The 19,381-nt window shown below is 44.8% G+C and overlaps 1 protein-coding gene across 5 annotated transcripts in view; it reads right to left on the bottom strand.

Moving 5' to 3' along the window:
• The window catches only part of DUSP22 (dual specificity phosphatase 22), a 78,614-nt gene that overhangs the window by 34,378 nt on the left and 24,855 nt on the right, over positions 1–19,381 (bottom strand). For 3 of the 5 annotated variants that reach the window (XM_075921339.2, XM_075921340.2, XM_075921341.2), the window contains 2 exons: positions 18,582–18,615; positions 5,171–5,253 (listed from right to left, as the gene is read on the bottom strand). In XM_075921339.2, coding sequence (XP_075777454.1) covers positions 5,171–5,253; positions 18,582–18,615 — 117 coding nt within the window. Of the gene's footprint in view, positions 1–5,170; positions 5,254–18,581; positions 18,616–19,381 lie in introns of those variants that run through there. The other 2 variants (XM_089776404.1, XM_075921342.2) reach the window with 1 other exon arrangement.

Raw genomic sequence — 19,381 nt, 5'->3', positions numbered from 1 at the left:
ATTTTTTTCTGACAAACCATTAGGCACATCTTTTCAAATTATTAATGCCTATACGCCTTGTTCAGATACCTGCCTGGTGATGGTGTTCAGCATTTGGATTGCTTCAACACCAATGTTGAAGAAAGGGCTTCATAAATAAATGAATTATAGATTCTATTTTTTTAAGAGATAGAGCTAGTTTACATTTAAATAGTTTTGCATACAAAGCAAAAGAACTAAGCAGACAATAGTGGCAGATTAGATACTCAATTTGTAATAGTTTTTTTTCCCCAATTTAAATCACGTCATGATTCACCCACATACATATAATATGGCCGCCGTACCCTTCCCTACGATAAGTAAAAACAAGACTTTAAAAAGCTGTGTTCAGCCTTCATTTTACCACAGAGAGATTAAAAGGCTTTATTTACTTTAAAACCATTCTGTCTGCAGATATTCCATTTTGAAAGCAAGCAATAGCTTCCTGAGCCTAATCTTTGTTAATTAGCCAACTATAAATAGCAAACTCACAAGAGGATCTGAACTTTTCCAGAGTATCTCAAAGCAAATCCCACTGAAAAAACATAAAGCATTTTTATATGAATACCAGTAAGGCAATTTTCTACTGATATGGCAAGCTATCGGGCAACAGAAGTTTCATATTTCCGTATAGTGCAGTAAACACAAGGAAGAGAGTGAGAAAATGTAAGTTAAGAAGGTATTTGTTCAAATACACAATCATTCTCTGGTCAAAAATAATTTTTAAAATGTCCTAATCTATATTAACACATCAGATTTTTTTAAATTAGATTGTTAGAATATACACCAAATATACTGTTCACGATTTATAATGGCTATTTTCTTTTTTATTCTTCATTCAAAATTGACAATGACATTAGACAGGTAAATTCTGGTTCTTCTGCCCTAGCAAAATGCTACCATGTTGCATTTTCAAATACAGGCAGTCCCCGGGTTACGTACAAGATAGGGACTGTAGGTTTGTTCTTAAATTGAATCTGTATGTAAGTCGGAACTGTCATCCAGATTCAGCCGCTGCTGAAACTGATCAGTTTCAACAGCGGCTGACTCTGGACACCAGTTCCACTTACATACAGATTCAACTTAAGAACCCCAGGCGTCCCCAAGTCAGCTGCTGCTGAAACTGATCAGCAGCTGATTCCAGGAAGCCCAGGGCAGAGCAACTCTGCCTCAGGCTTCCTGTAGTCAGCCGCTGGCCAGTTACAGCAGCGGCTGACTTGGGGACACCTGGGGCAGAGCAGCTCGGGTGATGCTGGGTTGGTCCAGTAGCGCCGCTCCTCGGCGCTACTGGACCAACCCAGCAGCACCCCAGCTGCTCTGCCCCAGGCGTCCTGATTCAGCCACTGCTGAAACTGATCAGCAGCGGCTGAATCAGGACGCCTGGGGCAGAGCAGCTGGGGTGCTGCCGGGTTGGTCCAGTAGCGCCAAGGAGCGGTGCTGCGGGACCAACTGGCAGCGCCCCACCTGCTCTACCACAGGCCCCCGGCTTTGCTCCACGTCTCCCTGGTCTGCTGGGGGGGACACTAGCTGCTTCCAGATCAGCGCCGCGGTCCGGTCCGGGTCCTCCGCAGCTTTGCTCAGCGTCTCCCTGGTATGCTGGAGGGGGACGCAGCTAGTGCCCCCCCCAGCAGACCAGGTAGACGTGGAGCAAAGCCGGGGGCCTGTGGTAGAGCAGGTGGGGCGCTGCTGGTTGGTCCCGGCAGACCAGGGAGACGCTGAGCAAAGCACCGCGGGTCTGGCACGGGTCCTCCGCCGCTTTGCTCAGTGTCTCCCTGGTCTGCAGACCAGGGAGACGGGGAGCAAAGCGGCGGAGGACCCGGGGCCAGACCCGCGGCCGCTTCCAGATCAGCTGGAAGCGGCCGCGGGTCCGGCTCCGGGTCCTCCGCCGCTTTGCTCCCCGTCTCCCTGGTCTGCTGGCTCCCCCAGCAGACCAGGGAGACGGGGAGCAGCTTTTCTCGCTCCGGAGGAGGCGGGCGGCGGGACCAGGCGTCCCGCCGCTCCAGTCCTCTGGGGCGAGAAATCCCCATTCGTAACTGCGGATCCGACATAAGTCGGATCCGCGTAACTCGGGGACTGCCTGTACTACCGAAGAATTATCACATCAAATCAAAAAGCTATTATTGAAATTAAAAAAAAAAACACTTGGTAATGGCAGATTTTGTAAGAATTTTTGAGAGCTAACTTATGTGACAGTGATCCTTTAAGCATGATTCGCTAGAATGAACAACAAAATTTCTCAGGTCAATAAAAATAACTTGACATTCGTTTTTCAGAAAATGTGTTATTTCATATTTCTGATAATCAACTAACTAAATACAGCCATCACTTTATAGTATTATGCTTGCCACTTTAAAAGCAAATCAGAAAGCTCTTCCTATAGTTTTTAATTTAACTTTTGAAAATCAGTTGCAGCATTTTGTAAACTTAAAATAGGAAATGAAAAAAACCAACTTTGGCAAATGGTAAATTCAATCATCATATACTGATTTTTATGGGGTGACTACTACATCTATGCAACAGGAAAGTTTACGAAGGCTCTGATTTCACAATTATTCCATGCATTAAACTCAATGATTTCAGCAGAATTTCCATTGCCAGAGCAGCTACAAAACTGGATACTTAATGCTGCACCACTGAACAATGTCCCCTCTAATTTTTTTTCATCCATGTGTGGAACAAATTTTATTATGTGCACTGAGGCATGTACACATATTGCCGGCTGTGGGCACCCTGCTAATCACCTGGGCACCATTGAATCTGTCCTGGGTAGCCACCCAAGCACTCAGTTTACTGATAACACTGCCACTGAAGTCTATAGAAGCTTTGCCATTGACTTCAGTGGACAAGGGGAAAAGCCCAGAGTTCCTAAAACTGGAACAATCCTGCTAATCTTTAAAAAGCAAAATATAACTTATATAAGTACTAAACTGTAAACATTATTTTTCGTTGCTCCTGGAGCAAGACAACCTACAAAGTACCAATACACCATGTTCAGTGTATCTTAATGACAATCTGACAGGTAATCATACCTAAATTCAACTAATGAAGTACTGTAATTAAAAGGGTTTCTAAACCATCATTCAGTGTGCTCTTAGCTGCAAGAGAATATCAGATTGAGACCATGAATTAGAATATAATTAAAACAATTTAGCTGAAAAGCAAAAAGGAACTCTTGCAATCTTCTTTCTATTTAAAGAACTGCAGACATTTGTTTTCCACATGAGAGGAGCTTTACGCTGAGAATACTGTGACTGCACCTGGATTCTGCAGTGAATAGTTACCCTACCTTGACCAGAAAATCATGACACAAGACAGAAGCAAGCTTCTGTTTATTTTAGAGGGCAACGCCCCAGAGGAAACACATGCAGCAGAGACATAAAAGTGTAATGACATCTTCCTCAGTGAGTGTATCTGTACATCCCTCCAGTTAGCAGCCTTGACATTCAATGTTTTTAGAATGACCATACATTCAGCACACCTGAATAAGTCAAACACTAACTCTCACACTCATTCAACAAAGGGAACAGTTTTAGCTTTGATGATTCACAGCACTGAGCACAAAGACAATCTTAAAAATTCTAGTTTACCTTTAGCTGTCCTTTCCTCTAAGATTGCCACCCTTCCAGGATTGTCCTGGAGTCTCCTCGAATTAAAGATTAACATTTGATTCAAGATTACATCATGTAATGAAGCCTCCGGGAAGGCATCCAAACAAAACCGGCAACCAACTTTCTCCAGGTATGAAATATATATGTTATCAAAGCTTAAAAAACAAACAAAAAAATGTATTGAGTGGCTTGCCAGGACAAATGGCAATTATGCATGAGTGGCTGAATCCACTGCTCTTTTTACAGGAGGGGAATGGATTTAGAAGCAGAAGCCTTTTGATCAGTGAAGGCATTAGAAATGGAGTGGAGGAAAGCTATACAGACTCAGAAGGCAAACACTAGCAGTAGTGGCACCAGCAGCCATGTTCTATATTGCAAACATTCACAATATATAGATGGAAGTACAGATTGAACCTCTCAAGTCTGGCATCCTCAGGACTTGACTAGTGTTAAATCAGAGAATTTGCCCACCAAAATTGTGGTGACTGGGTCTCTATTTTTATTTTCACAGAGGTGAATAAATGAAATGTTTGCAATGCTGCTTAATAATGTATGGTTGTACTGATACATCCTATGTAAGCTTATGTCTAGCCAAGGCATTATCAGCTCTCTTCAGAACAAAGTATTAGTGTTGTTACACAATTTTACTGTATTGGCACAAGGAATAAGCAGATAAAGCATAAAAACCATGCTAATGCTTAGCAGCATTACCAACACTTCCACTGCTTGCTAGGAACGTAGAAGACATTTGGGGTGAATTAGAGCTAAATCACAGCACAGAACACTGAGAGCCAGAACGGGTGGTTGTAAACAAACTTTATGGGATCACAGGAAACTAGCCACACGCATGATAATCCGGACCACTGAAATCATGTCAGAAACCATGGATGTTGCTGGAGCAGAGAGGTTCAATCTGTACAAGGGGGGAGGGGAAGGGTGGATAAATTTGCAGAGAGGGCAAATATCTGCCCAAGTAGAATGAATGAGTGGCTTTTTGGGTGTAGAAGCACATGTGTATTCCTTCCAGGCTACTAGGCAATGGTATATGTTTTTCAAGCCTGGATAATTACATTTTAGATAGAAAAGGATTGGAAACCTCTTGCATAAATAATTTGCTGTGTACTCTTAACATCGGGTAGGTTATTATGATGAAAGGATTTTTAAATGGGGTTTAAACATCCTAGAAATCAACACAGAAGTGGAGTTACTTCTGTTACTGGACTAAGAACTTGCACTCTCACCAACAGTAGTTGGACCAATACAAAAATATTACCTCCCCCACCTTGTCTCTCTAATAAAACAGAATGTCAAGCAATAAAATAGTGTAACTGAATCCTCCTTTGAGATATGGACTTCCTGTTGTAACAATACCAGTGATGAAAATTGTGGCTGACTCACATTATGACTGCCAAATGTTTCCAAGAGAAAATATGGAAATTTGTCTCAAACAATTGCAACAAGAATCAAATTAAGTGAAGGTTGACAGCTCTAGTTAACCTGAACATGAAATAATGACCTATGGTGGATTTCCCCATCCCCCTTACCTCAAGCATAGGCCTAGCACTGTCATGGATTGACAGAATGTGTGTAACATTATTCTTGCTCAGTTGCTCTGCATCTCTAGCATCTGTGGTAGGGGGAAAAAAAGATTATTTTTTTAAGTTTCTCTTAAAAAGCTGCTCTTCATTCTCTCACACATGTTGAAAATCATTATCATCTGTGAATTTCTTCTAAAAACAACACATTCAAAAAGAGAGGAAGGGGAAAAGTTAACTCCAAAGCAAATCATATACTATATAAGAACAGACTTAAGAAAACATCCCTGATTTATTAAGTGTTTCACATATTTTGCATCTGAAAATTGAGTGTGTGTGTCACACATATACCTCACATGTGTGCAGAAAATAGACATGCAATAAATGCAATTTATGGCAGGACTCTGAAACTGATCATACACCTTTGATTGTGTCACCTATTCTCTGTCCACTAATACCGCATTTGGATTTAGTCTTTCAATTTATACCCTGTAGCACTAACTATCTTCAAAATTGCCATTGTTGTTTAATGTCAATTATATTACTTGTATACAGCATGTCAAAAATGGGGTATGATTTGTTTGAGATGACCGACAAAACTGTAGCAAAGGGATGGGGGAAAAGGTTAGGATTTGTGTTTTATTTTCCAATCTCTCTCCTGCAAAAAAAGTTTTGTAAAAATTCACAAGATTTCCATTAGCTCTACAAGAAGCAGAATAACACGGGAGGAAGGAAAATGTACACAATTTAATCAATTTTTGAAGTCTGAGATTTCTTATTACTTCAACCAGCTCCACTCATGAGCAAAACTAGCCATCCCAACAAAATCTTTACAGAATAGGCCTCATCATGTATTCTCTATGCATTATACACAAACACACACAGTGTATACTAAAAGAATAATATAATCTTGTCCCAAGATGTTTAAAACAAGATTAAAAGTTTAATAGTCATCAGTGAGGAGTGAATCTGTGTTTAAAAAGGACAGACCATTGCCACTTCAGCTACTAGAGTACTGTTAGCTACTAGTAATACTGGGTTCTTATTCTGTGTGAATTAACCACTACAGAGGGGCATAGAATCTGTTTCCAGGGTGTAACATACCATCCCTGCTGTAGTCATTTTAAATTTGGCCACTGGTTATAAAGAGATTTAATAAGTTCCAACATGGAAAAGGTACCAAAACACATTTAAATCAAGTTACATAAGAAATGTAAAAAAAACAACACTGTACCAAGTACAGGCAGTCCCCGACTTATGTCGGATCCGCACTTACGAACGGGGCTTTTCTCGCCCCGGAGCTCGCGGGCGGCGGGACCGCCCAGAGCGCAGCGGTCCCGCCACCGCGTCCTCTGGGGCGAGAAAAGCTGCTCCAGGTCTCCCTGGTGTGCTGGGGGGGACTCCCCAGCACAGCAGGGAGACCCGAGCAAAGCCGCACAGGGAGACCCGAGCAAAGCCTGTGCTGGGAGACAGGAGCAAAGCCGCAGAGGCGGCGGGACCTCTGCACCTCCGCAGCTTTGCTCGGGTCTCCCTGGTCTGCTGGGGGGGGAAGGGGCGCAGCTAGTGCGCCCCCCTCCCCCAGCAGACCAGGCTTTTGTTGCGGGACGCCTGGGGTAGAGCAGCTGGGGTGCTGCCAGGTTGGTCCTGCGGGGACCTACCCGGCAGTGCCCCAGCTGTTCTGTCCCAGGAGTCCAGATTCAGCCGCTGTTGAAACTGATCAGTGGCTGATTCCAGGAAGCCGGGGGCAGAGCAACTCTGCCTAGGGCTTCCTGTAGTCAGCCGCTGGTCAGTTTCAGCAGTGGCTGAATCTGGAGCCAGTTCCGACTTGCATACAAATTCAACTTAAGAACAAACCTATAGTCCCTATCTTGTACGTAACCCGGGGACTGCCTGTAAATCTGATTGTAAAGCATTTTGTTAAGTAAATTTGAGGAAGACATTTTCCCAAAGTGAATTTTAATCTTAGACTCTGAATTGTAGGCACATGAGTATTCAGAATTAAAGTCAGGTGCTCAGATTTAGGATGCAGGCAAAGACCTGAAAATTTTATTTTAAAGATCTGAGATTTGACTATTTCTATATGAATGGAGTTAAAATAAAGATCCCTGGAGACTGAAATGTTATGTAGCTGCAGTGTAATTTCCCTCCATTGGCCCACCACAAGATCAGGAGGGAGGACCCCCTGGGGTCAAAGTTCAGTCTGTGTTAATCTTGAATGAAAAAGCCTACCATATATGTCGATTACGATAGTGTTCTTTGTGATGTGGACACCTGTCTTAAAACTAGCCTATACAATCAGTTTGTGTTAGCATGGTTATACAGATTTAAAAAAGCACAGACCACAAAGGTTTCAAATCGGCTCTTCCTCAGTACAAAAATAACAACAATATCACCTGTACACTCTTTATGTACGTGCAAAAGATCAATCTGCATTTCTTAATGCAAGTCATTACTCTCTATTATGAAGTTTCAATACCCTTTTTAAGTCAGAAAGCAGAAGGTGGCATTTAATCATATGGTCCAATAAAAAAATGCTGAGTATCTGAGCACAAGAGAAGAAAGTTAACAAGGTTGTACCTGATTATGAAAAATACTAATGAAATATTAAGACCTTAACAGCTCGAAAAACCAGAGGAAAATCAAAACTGTCTAGAATCACCTACTCTGAAGGTCCAACACGTACAATTACAGTGTATGTGTTTATTCATTTGGATTCCTGTGCTACCATTTCAGGCAGAATCCACCATGAATTACCTTAAAAACTTTATATTCTCTTCATAACAAAAAGTGAGCATTTCCAAAGATAACTATGAGATTTACTGTCGTAAACACTGTAACTTGCTTGACATTCAGAGGAACAGCGTTGTTAATAATATTAAGTGCATCCTTGATTATTCTGAGGTCTCGGAGACCACCTGTAAAGTCAAGGCTTTGGAAAGCTACAGAGCTGGGCTTTAATGTCATTATTGTGTGCCCTCCAAATATAGAGTAGCATACTTCAGGGCCATCTAGCTGGAACAGTCAATATTACTTTTATGAAGATAGCACTTCCTAGTGGCTAGGACACTGGCTTGGGAAACAGGAGATGTGATTTGGCCACTGATCTAAATGTAGCCTCGATCAAGTCACTTCATCACTACGTGTCTTTGTTTCTCCCCATAGTCGTTAGCTGCCTTGTCAATTTAGTAAACTTTTCAACACAAAAATTGGATGTTATTATGCATTTGTACAATGCCTCTCATAGCTGAGCTCTAATCACAATCAATGGTAGAGTAAATATATTATAATTTAAGAGAATGCTAATGACTCAGGAGAAATGGTGCTCCAGGTTCCCAAAGCCCTTGCAAGTGAAGCAGCCTTTAACACACGTTGACTGGCTAATGGTGTCATTCAGAAGACACCCTTGCAACGTTTTAGTGCTTCAGTCAAGTCAATAAAATCAATGCTGTATAGTGAGACACTGTTTTTGAATGTTCATAGGAGAATCACACAAAGATCCTGAATCTGCATACCAATATCAACGAAGTGGGTGAGGTAGTATCTTTTCCAGCATCCACCTCATCTCTCAAATGCTCTGGAACCAATACAGCTACAGCACTACAAACACTGCCTAGATAAACAGCCGTTCACAGTACACAATTCAAAAAGAACACAAAATATACAGAGGAGGAAAAAACACAGTCCCTGGTTTGGAAGTTATTGAAGTCTCTAAACCCAGGGAATAGATAACTTAGAGAGGGGGAATTCCCTGGCTTCTCCCCACTGAAAATCTCTGCTAGAAGTGACAAGATTTAGAAGTTGTCCTCAGTAGCTATACATATTAACTATCTTGTTGCTCACAATATTTCTGTGTAGCAGAGATGTATGTTCAATTTCGTATCTAAAACTGTTACATTAAGGAACCAAAAAACAAGAACATTCAATGCTAAAACTGTAATTCTGACTAACTCTTTAGCATATCACTATAGTATTGCACCATGCAAACCAGGCTGATGTTTCAAAGTCACAGTGTAAGAGGCCCTATCTCAGAAATCAGAACTGAGAGAAATCTATTAAAGTCACAGCTAGCTTATCCCTGTAGTTGATGGGGGAGGAACCGGCCGCAGCCAGCCCCGCAGCTTAATGGAGACAACTGGCTGGCTGCGGGACCAGGCTCCAATGTAGATAGCAACACCATCCCTGGGGGTGGAGTGTGAGCGACCTGTCTGCCTCCCCACCCTTCTGTGCCCTGATTTGCCTAGCTCTCAACCCAGGAACCCCATCCCCGATCCCTGCGCGCACGCGCACACGCACACAGCGCCCTGATTTCCCTTCCCCGGTCCCTGGCTCTGGGGATTGACTTGTGCCAGATCTGCTGTACCCTGACTGGGCAGGCAGCAGGCACCCCATCAGCTTCTCCTAGCCTGGCTCTGCAGGGAGCAAGTGTATCCAGGAGGATGGGGGACAGAACAAGTGATGGGGGAGGGGACAGGCCAGAGCCTTGGGGTAAGGGACAAGGCATGGGTGTTCAGTTTTCAGGGATTAGGAAGTTGGAATCCCTAGTTTTCAGAGGCACTGAACACCCACAGCTCTCAGTTAGGAATGCTTCCCACCTCATCTCACTCCCCATGGTTCTGCAGGAGATCCATCGTTTCAACCATACTGTCCAATGATGTCATAGAACAAATTGAGTACCTAGGTAAAAAAACTTCCACCCTTCCAGCTCTCAAAGCTTGAAATTCCTGTACATAAACATGTTCAAACTTCTAAGTAGTTCCATTGTAAAGGAGTGACGAGGATCTAATTAGTTGGCTAAAGACAGTGCTCTTGAACTAGAGCCCTGCAAGACTAGGATACTGCAAGACCTGCACCCATAATAGTGGAACTGTGATTAATTGGGGGGATATAATATTCTTTTCTGGACATTCCAGGCATTCAGTTAACTAAAGTCTTCTCAGTAGTTAACTCTTGAGAGCTAGCCCTAATTGTCTTGCCTGTAAGGGTTAAAATCATAAACAGTGGATTCTAGAAAGTCCCCAGGAATGCTAGGGAAGCAGGAAGTGAGTTGGCAGGATGCCAGGAGAGCCAATAGAAACAGGGTGTGGACTTTTGAATTGAAATTAGTGGCCTTTCCTGCTCCTTCTGCTACGTAAACAGAGCAGAGCTAGAAGGACATGAATTAAGCCAAGAAGCCAGGCCTGGAGTACCCAGTGACATCCATGCGTAGGGAACCATTAAATCTTGAACCAACATAACATCCACCAATGTCCAGGCTGCCTGTCCCAGACACTGTTCGCAGACCAGCAATGCCACCCTGGGTGGATGCTGCCTCCCAAGGTCCTGCCCACTCATCTCTGTTCTCAGCCTTTCAGGTGGTCTGTCCTCTGGCCCAGGGGCTACTTTGGCTGAGGTAAGGCCAAGGGCGCAGCCCACTCGCATGAGGAACAGAGGCAGGCTCCCATGCTCCGGGGCACCATAACTTGCTCCAGGGTCGGTTCTTTGCCCTACTGTTGTTCTTGGCACTCACAGGCTGCTGGGCCTGCAGGCTCAGGAGAAGCGCCAGGTACAAGGCAAGGCCCCCCACATCCCTGGCTGCCTGCCGCCCCATCCGCCACTGTGCCCCGAGTGGCTGTGTCCTGGGCCCAGCATCGAGCGGCCCTGATGAGACCTAAGCCCAGACTGGCTCCCTCTCGCCCCGCCACACACGGGGCTGCAGCAGCAAGTGGCACTTCTGCAAGGCGGGAGAGGAGGCACTGGCAGCACTGACCCAGATCCCCTTTGCCTAGTGCTGTAGTCGCTCACTTTCCCTTCTCTCTTGCATGGTTGGAGCACCAGCGCTGGCTTCCTGCTGTGGGAAGCAGGAATGTCTGGAGAGAGCACCCCGAGCCTTGATGTGCGAGGAAGAAGTGCTCCCCCTCCCAAGTGGAGGGAACAGCAGCATGCTGTGTGGAGTCTGTCCCTGCACTCCCATCGGCCAGATTCCAGCTAACGGGAGCAGCGGGAGGCTAAGCCTAGACCTAGCATGCCCCCCACCCCCTCATGCCCAGACCCTGTACCCCCAGCCCCCTCCTTCGCCCCCTGCTGAGATCCCATACCCAGCCTGCTCCTGCCCCCTCCCCCCTTGCCAGGCACCTTGACCCCAGCTCGCTCCTGCCCCCTCCCTCCTGGCCGGAGACCTCCCCCCACCTTACTCCTACCACGAACCCCAACCCCCTCACTCATCCTCTGCCAAGACCCCATACCCCCAGCCCACTCCTGCTCCCTCCCCCAGACAGACACCCTGATCCCAGCTTGCTCCTGCACCCTCCCCTGCTCTTGCACCCTCCCCCCAGCCTGTTCCTGCACCCTGTCTCCCACCCAGACCTCACCCCCTCACCCCCTTCTGCAGCCCACTTCCTGCCCAGATCCTGAACTCCCATCCCTATTCCGCTCACTGGCAGCCCTGTCCCACACACTGAACACCCCATTTATGGCCCCACCCTAGAGCCTAGGGGGGCCCACAAAATCCACTAACCCTGGAACCCCAGAAAAGTTAATCTAGCCTGAGGCCTTGAACCTGAGTTCCCGCTCTCCCATGGGGGTGGAGCACCAGGGCAGTGAGGTATTTCAGGTGGGAGGGGGGTCACATCAGTGAGGGATGGGTTTTTTTATTTTGCCTTCTCACTTGTGTGATCCCCAACTGATTTTTCTATGGGTCAGTGGTCCCTGACCCCAAAAGGCTCCCCAGCCCTGCCATAAATAAAGACAATGTTGAAACCTTTTTGTGTTACACATGATATTTTACTTTATTTAAAATGAAGCCTGGCCAACAAGGCCCCGATCAGGGCCAAGCTCCCATCTGGGTGCAGCCTCCTGTCCCGGTCCCTGATCTTGGGCAGGCCCTGCAGTCCAGCCACCATCTGGCCACAGAAAGGGCTGGTGGTGGCCCCTCTTCTGCTGTGGCACTGGGTGGAGGGGAGGCAGCAGACAGAAGGGGGTTGGTGAGCACAGCAAGCAGGTGACCTTGGGGAGTTTTAACACAGCCTCTAGGGGTGAGGTATTTTAAAGTCTCTAATGTGGCCTCCACTTTCTGCACTCAAAGTGCCAGAATGGAGAATAGCCTTGAGAGGGAGCAAGTAAAAGGTACTACTGGTAGGTAGGATTAAATGGGGGAGGGAGAGAGGGACAGGACAGACTGTGGTATTTTATGGGAAAACAATAAATCTCACGTTTGTCATAAACAAATTCAACAATGTAAAGAAAGTTATTTTTTTTAAAAAAAATAAAGATTGTAATACTTAAATTTAAGCAAGGGATAGAGAGATGTGATGTCTATTACAACAGGCATTAAGGTTTTAGCAAGATTTGTTTTACTCTTTTAGTGATAAAAATTCTGTCAATTTCAATATATTATATTGGTTGAGTTTTTTTAAGTGGTATGGGGAATCCACCTGTCTCATGGGGTTTCAGGGATTTTTGTGAGTGGGAGACAGATAAAAATGGAAGAAACAATGCAGGAGTAGGTAGGAGTGGGAACCGCAAAGCAGCACAGGAGTGGGATTTTAAAATAGCCCCACACATGGCTCTACCACAGTGGTCTCCAACCTTTTTAACCACAAGATCACTTCTTCAATTTAAGTGCAATGTAAGATCTATCTCAAATCCAAATACCCTTGTCCTACTTCCTTCCCACCCCTTCTTTGAGGCTCTGCCTCTGCTCCACCCCTTCCTGAGGCCTCACCTTGCTCACTCCATCCCCCTCTCTCCCCATCATAACTCAGTTTCACCAGGCTGAGGTAGGGGATTGGGGTGTAGGCACTGGTCTTGGGCCAAGGAATTTGGAGCGTGGGAGAGGCTCCGGGCTTAGCCCAGGGTGGGGGTTTGGGGTCCAGGAGGGGTTTCAGGGTGCAAGCGCTAGGAAGGAGTTTGTGTGCAGGGGGATTCACATCTGGGGCAAGAGGTTGGGTTCAGGAGGAGGTGCAGGGCTGAGACAGGGGTTCAGGAAGCAGGCTCTGGCTGGGCACCGTTTAACTGAAATGGCTGCAGGATGATGGAACAGTGGGGTTCAGGCAGGTTTACTCCTGCCCTGGCCCTGCACCACTCCTGAAAGCAGCTGGCATGTACAGCAATGGCTCCATGATGCCATGAGCTGCCCCTCATCTACAGGCACTAAGCCCACAGCTTCTACTGGTCACGGTTCCCCAATACTGATCAATGGGAGCTGCAGGAGTGGTGTCTGCAGGCAAGGACAGCGTGTGGAGTCCCCCTGCTCTGCCTCTCTCAGGGGCTGCAGGGACATGCCAGCCACTTCCAGGAGCAGCAATTACCACGGGAATAAAGACTCCAGCCACGACAGGTTTGGCATTTTAGAACTCACTGCTCAAAGAATTAAATGTAAGCGTAAGAGAGAAATGAAAACTATGAAATGCACAGACCAGTCAAAAACCAAAAATAACACTTTGCAAGTAGTACAAGAAGTAATAACAACTGCTTCATATTTGTTGGGTTGGGAGATGAGAGGGAAGGACAGTGTGTGTTTGCGAGAATGACAGAGACACACACAGTGTGTGAGAGTGCCAGAGGTTTGCATTGCCAAGCTCCCTCCATCCCCTTCTCTCTGTGTAGAGATAGAGTACAAGAGTGGGAGAAAGAGGGACACCCTGACATCAGCACTCCCCCCACATCTCTCTCCCACACTGTGCAGAAGGTTCCCAGGGGGGCAGCTCCAAGTCAGAGGGCAGGAGCAGCATGACAGGGAGTATAGGGGCAACTGAAGAGTAGGCACTTGATAGCTTCCCGGCTAAACCAGTCAGGATCACCTGTCAGAGGCTCCAAGATCTACCAGTAGATCTCGATCTACTGTTTGGTCACCACTGCTCTACCCTGAACCTTCTTCCCTCTTTAGATTAATCCATATTTGACACAAACTAGATTTACAGGCAGATTCAGCTAATCTGTGAATTCCAGGTGGGCAACATGGAAAGACACTAACCCACTCTTCTTTCCTGAAGACTGAACCCCCTAATGGACCCTCAGAATGGGAACTTTTCCTGAAAGAACTTCAAACAAGCTTGTTCAGAGGAATTAAATGGTTCAGTGAACACAGCAGAATTATTTGGTGTGCACTGTGTCTTATGTTGAGTAACAGGAAGAGTGGAAACTTCAGCTAGGCTCTCTACTTCATCCATGGTGCCACTGGACTCTTTGCAGGGGGAATTAAGCCTCACACTGTGGCTTTCCCCTCAGAATTGAAAAGCCCCAAATATTCCATTGGAAAAACTCAAATCTTCCAACCAGGCTTGCAAGCAGAAAGGACATTACTTTGTCTTCAAGCTTGAAGAACTGTGCTGCCTTCAACTCTTACTACAGTTCAGTGAGCCCTGGTTTTGGGAACTAATTGTACTTGAAAGACGCAGTGTGCACTCCCTAGAGTAGATGAAAAATATTTCCCTACTGCTGCATGGGAAAAAAAGAGGCAAAAAGCCCTGTACTGCCCTACTAGGCTATTCGAAAAACAAGACATTTCTCCTGATGGGAATACAAAGAACTGTCAGTTTCCCCACAGCAGACACCAGCTTTCTAGTGGGGGGAAAAAGGTATGTAGGGAAACATCAGTCCCTCAGCCATTGACTGAGAGTTTTGAACTTTAAGAAGCTCTTGCCAAGGGAGGTAACACTATTTGAAGAAGGCTTCTTCCCACCTTCAGCCCCTCAACCCCCACCTTTTTTACCAAGCTACCAATACCATGGCATTTACTCGGGGCAATATTTTGCTCCTGAATAAAAGAACACCCAGAAGAGATAATCAATCTGTAAGACTAATTTTCTTCTGGATTTTAAAGGTGAACTTTTCCTTTTCCTTTGTAAGGAAGGTCGTTCTTCTGCTTGAACTGCTCCGCTCTGTGGATGTACATGCTCCTAAACGCTTTGTAGCTTAGGAATGCAATTCAATTTTAACTTTCAGCTAAAGTCCCAATTCAAGAAAACACTTGTAAGCACATACTTCAAGTCCTACAGACTTCAGTGATTTCCTGAATCAGTACCATATAAAACTTACCATTCCAAAGGATTCCAAGATGCTATAAAATAGGGGTAGGGTCTCTCTTTTGGGTTGGGGGCTGCTGACATAGAAAAATCAGTTGGGAGGGCACATAAAAGCGAGAAGCAAAAAAACCCCTACACACATTTCCCTTGCACACCAGAGCTTAGGGAGGCCCGGGCTAGTAGATTTTGTGGGCCCCCTATGCTCCGGCATGAGGCCAAAAATGAGGAGTTCAGTGTGTGGGAGGGAGCTGCCAGGAACCAGGCTTGGGGTATAGGGTAGGAGCGGGAGGGAAGGAGAGAGCAAGAGTGGGTTGGGGGTTAGTGGATCTCGGAGAGCGATAGGGTGTAGGAACGGATTACCCACACCCTCTGTTTACCCACACATGAAATCAGTCTAAAGCGGTTTCTCAGACAGACAATTGGAGGCTTAACTACAAAGTATGATTGTTATTCTGGTAAAAACCCCCTTGGTCGGAGTATCCATTGTCCCTTCCAAATAATGGAACTTCCAGAAGCACAGTACCCTAACATCCTGCCGGAGTACTGCACTGCTTCTGATTGAGAAGGCAGGGAACCACCTGCTTGAATCACACATATCACTTCCCATACCATCACAGTTTCCAGAGCTTTCTCGTGCAATTACTTGCATAGCACAGCACTGCTCAGCTTGTGAAAGGTGATAAAAATCACAGTTCAAGGTGTTATCTGTTGTATCACATTTATACTTAAAAAAAAAATCACTTGCAAAATCCAAGCTGTCTCAGCATAAAACTAAAGATTTTCAAACATGACTAGTAATTTTGAATGCCCAGTTTGGGACAAAGGACTTGATTGTCAGAAAGCACCGAGCACCAACTCTCTGAATATAGGTCTCTCTCAAGTCCTACATCTCAATCACAATTCACTTTTCAAAGTGCTGTCCTCTTGTTTGTACACCACATGTGAAGTAGATCAGAAAACTTGCAGAAGAACTCAGTAATCAAATTCCTCTGGGAATTTTTATAGTGGCAAGCTTATATTTGCATAGTTTCAACAGCACTGTATTGCTTTGCAACATCAGCAGTCTGTCAGTGTGGTTATTAGGATTATTAGACTCGAATTTATTTTTTTTAGAAATTCAAAGATTAACAACTTAAATAAATGAAGTGTTGCTATATCCCAGGTGGTACAGGACACTAGAGACAAAGTAGATGGGGTAATATCTTAGACCAACTTCTGGTAGTGAAAGAGATACGTTTTTGAGCTTACACAGAGCTTTTCTTCACATCTGGCAAAGGTATGGTGTCCAAAGAACTCTGTGTGGCTTGAAAGCTTGTCTCTTTAATTAATAAAATGCTTTAACAACAACTGTCTCTGCTCCAGAGATGTAACTACCTCAGAGATCAATTACCTACTGACATGATGTCACAATGATAGAGAATATTAAATATTATGTAAGCAAAAGACCACTTTTTAAAAAAAAACTTATTACTAACAAAAACAGCGACATACACATTGGCACTGATGTTCCCCCACCCCCAATATGAAACAATTGCAGCACTTCAGATTCATTTATTTGTAACTGGATCCCAATACTACTCACTCCTCCCCTCCCCGCCAATCAACCCCACATTTTTATCATGCTAAGTTATTTGGCATGCCATTTATAGGCCATTTGCAAGGCACATCAATGACTGGCTATAGCAAGACAAGCCAGAAGGGCTCTAAAATCTAATCTGAGCTGAGTTGCTGACTCACTCTGTAACCTTGGCCTACTCTCCATCTTGCCTTGCCTCACTCACTCAGTGGGTGAAAACAGTACCACACTGAGAAACAGATGCTGGGTCTGAGTTTCACTCTCTTGGGAGTGCTATTAAAAGTTTTGCCACCACCACGGCTGGCATGACGACAAGGCCAGTTTCACAGAATCACGCACCATGCGCTGTGGGCAACTCCAGCACCCTTCCCCCACTGCATTTTGAAAAACTGAAGCAGTTTGACAGCAACTGCGAGACACCATCTAGACGACTCCCACTTTGTTTCATCAAGCAATGAGGCCAAGATCAGCTCTGTCCCAACTCGAAAGATGTATTGACTCTGGGTTTCTCCCTCCTTATTCTCCCCACCCCAGACATTCCAATTTCTGTTATCTTCTTTGTTTCCAGTCCCTGTATCCCCTCACAAACTTGTCATTGTTTGCACTCTCCTTTCCTTCCCCTCCGCCCATCCCTCATACAGCTGACACCACCAACTTCCCTTCACTCCTCCCTCATGTTTTCTACCTGGCACGGGAATACCCCTCTAATTCATCCTGCACTTCCAGACTCATTCTGAAGATACTCTACACACAGAAAGGGGGGGAAAACAAATATATGGGGATGGGTCTGCAGGAAGTGGACCCTGCAAGCTCAGCTCCCCAGCAGCAAAGGGTGGCACAATCAGATACAGACAAGATAGCCCGTGCCAGTATACTGCTGCAGGTTTCTGTTACCAGATACTTCACAGGAGGAAGTGGGAGGGGGGAAAATGTTGGTGCTGCATCACCTAAATATGAGGAATAGACCTTGTACAATCATGTGAGCAGACCAGGTATATGGAGGCATGTGTGGTCTCCCCTCAGCAACACTCTTGCTGCTCACAATTAAGCACAGCTTTAGGTAGATTTTGCCAGTCTTTATGTGTGGCACTGAAATAGCACCTAGAGACCCCAAGCTGGAACTGCGGTACCTCTGTGCTAGGCTCTGTACACACATGTACTGAACAAAGGCTCCTGTACCAAATATTTAATAATTATAGTCCATGGGAGCTACTAGATGCCCAGTACTTTTTAAACAGGCATATTCATATTTGTGTGTTTGTGTGTGTATGCACGTTCAAGAGAGAAAGAGCTAAGACACAACTTTATGTTACTATTTTTGAAAATCTCAGCGTTAACCGTGCAGAGGAGAACAGGTTTGCATCTACAATATGGACACTGCATACTGGTACTCAGGCATCAAACTCTTTATCTGTCAGTTTCACCAATATTTAGAATAGGGCTCCTGAAAGGTTCTGATAAATAACTATAATAATGAGAGCAACAAATGAACTGGAAGCAGATTAAGCCATTAATACTGAGGAGAGGTTGCAAAAAATGGCATGGCTTACAGGCCAGTCTGCAAAGTGTAAGATCAATTTACAACACAGGCCAACATTTGGGAATTCTAGGTGAAGCATGATCCCAGGAAAGTGTGTGCATTTTTAACCAGTTGTGCATTGCAGTATTCAGATGACAGAGAAAACAGATTTTTTGTTTTTAATACTAGCAGGTAGATTCAGAAATTAAGCAAAATGGGGATAAAGAACTTTCACAGATTTTAGCAAATACCATATGGCATATGACCCAACACCTTTTTAGACTTTTAAGTAATCCTAAATTGTAACCATAAAACTAATCTTACCTTTAAAGTTGCCAAGGAACAAGCCAGGCAGAATCTGTGAGAAAGAAATATAGTATCAAATATAGAGGTCTTGTGGTAACACAGTTCAACAATGTTCGATTTGCATACAGGATGGAACATAAGTCTGTTGCAGACTATTGTTTAATAGAATCTAAAAGTTGCTGGCAGCATTAAATATCTCTCTTTGCAACTTTCCCATTCTACAATGCTTCAGGAATGCTGTGCTTTGAGATGTTTCCATTTTGAAATGTTTCAACATAGGTGTTGATGGGTAATATTTCACTGTTACATAGCATCTTTCACCCCCCAATCTCAAAAACAGGCCTTGTGAAACTCTTGTTGTAATGTGACGAAGAGTCCTGCTTTTGCAGATCCAGACTAACACAGCTACCCCTCTGATACTTGTTGTAATGTATTATCCTTATTGAATCAATGAGGAAACAAGCACAAAAAGGTTAAGTGACATGCCTAAGGTCATAGAACAAGTCAGAGAAGGGACTGGAAAACAAAATCCAATAGGTCTTGTAATGCTTGAAGCAGAGAAATGCAACTCAGACCACTGTCTCTCTACAGTACAGTAGGATACTCCTAAATATAAGAAATCACTGCAAAAAGCACTTATGAACAGAGTGAGAATCAAAGAAAGTCACTCAATTGCATTTCTGCAACCTCTCCCTCCTGAAATGTGTGTCCTCAGTAGTACTCCAGTAAGCTTTTGCTGTTCTCAGTTACATTACTTTCTTCAACTTGGGAGTTTCAAAGTCTGCTTCAGGGCCAGCTCTGGCAGTCTGAGTACATGT

The sequence above is a fragment of the Pelodiscus sinensis genome, chromosome 2 (genome assembly GCF_052426305.1).
Source record: "Pelodiscus sinensis isolate ZL-2025 chromosome 2, ASM5242630v1, whole genome shotgun sequence".
NCBI lineage: Eukaryota > Metazoa > Chordata > Testudines > Trionychidae > Pelodiscus > Pelodiscus sinensis.
Note: the sequence above shows the minus strand (reverse complement) of the source record. Positions and strands in the feature narration are given on the sequence as shown.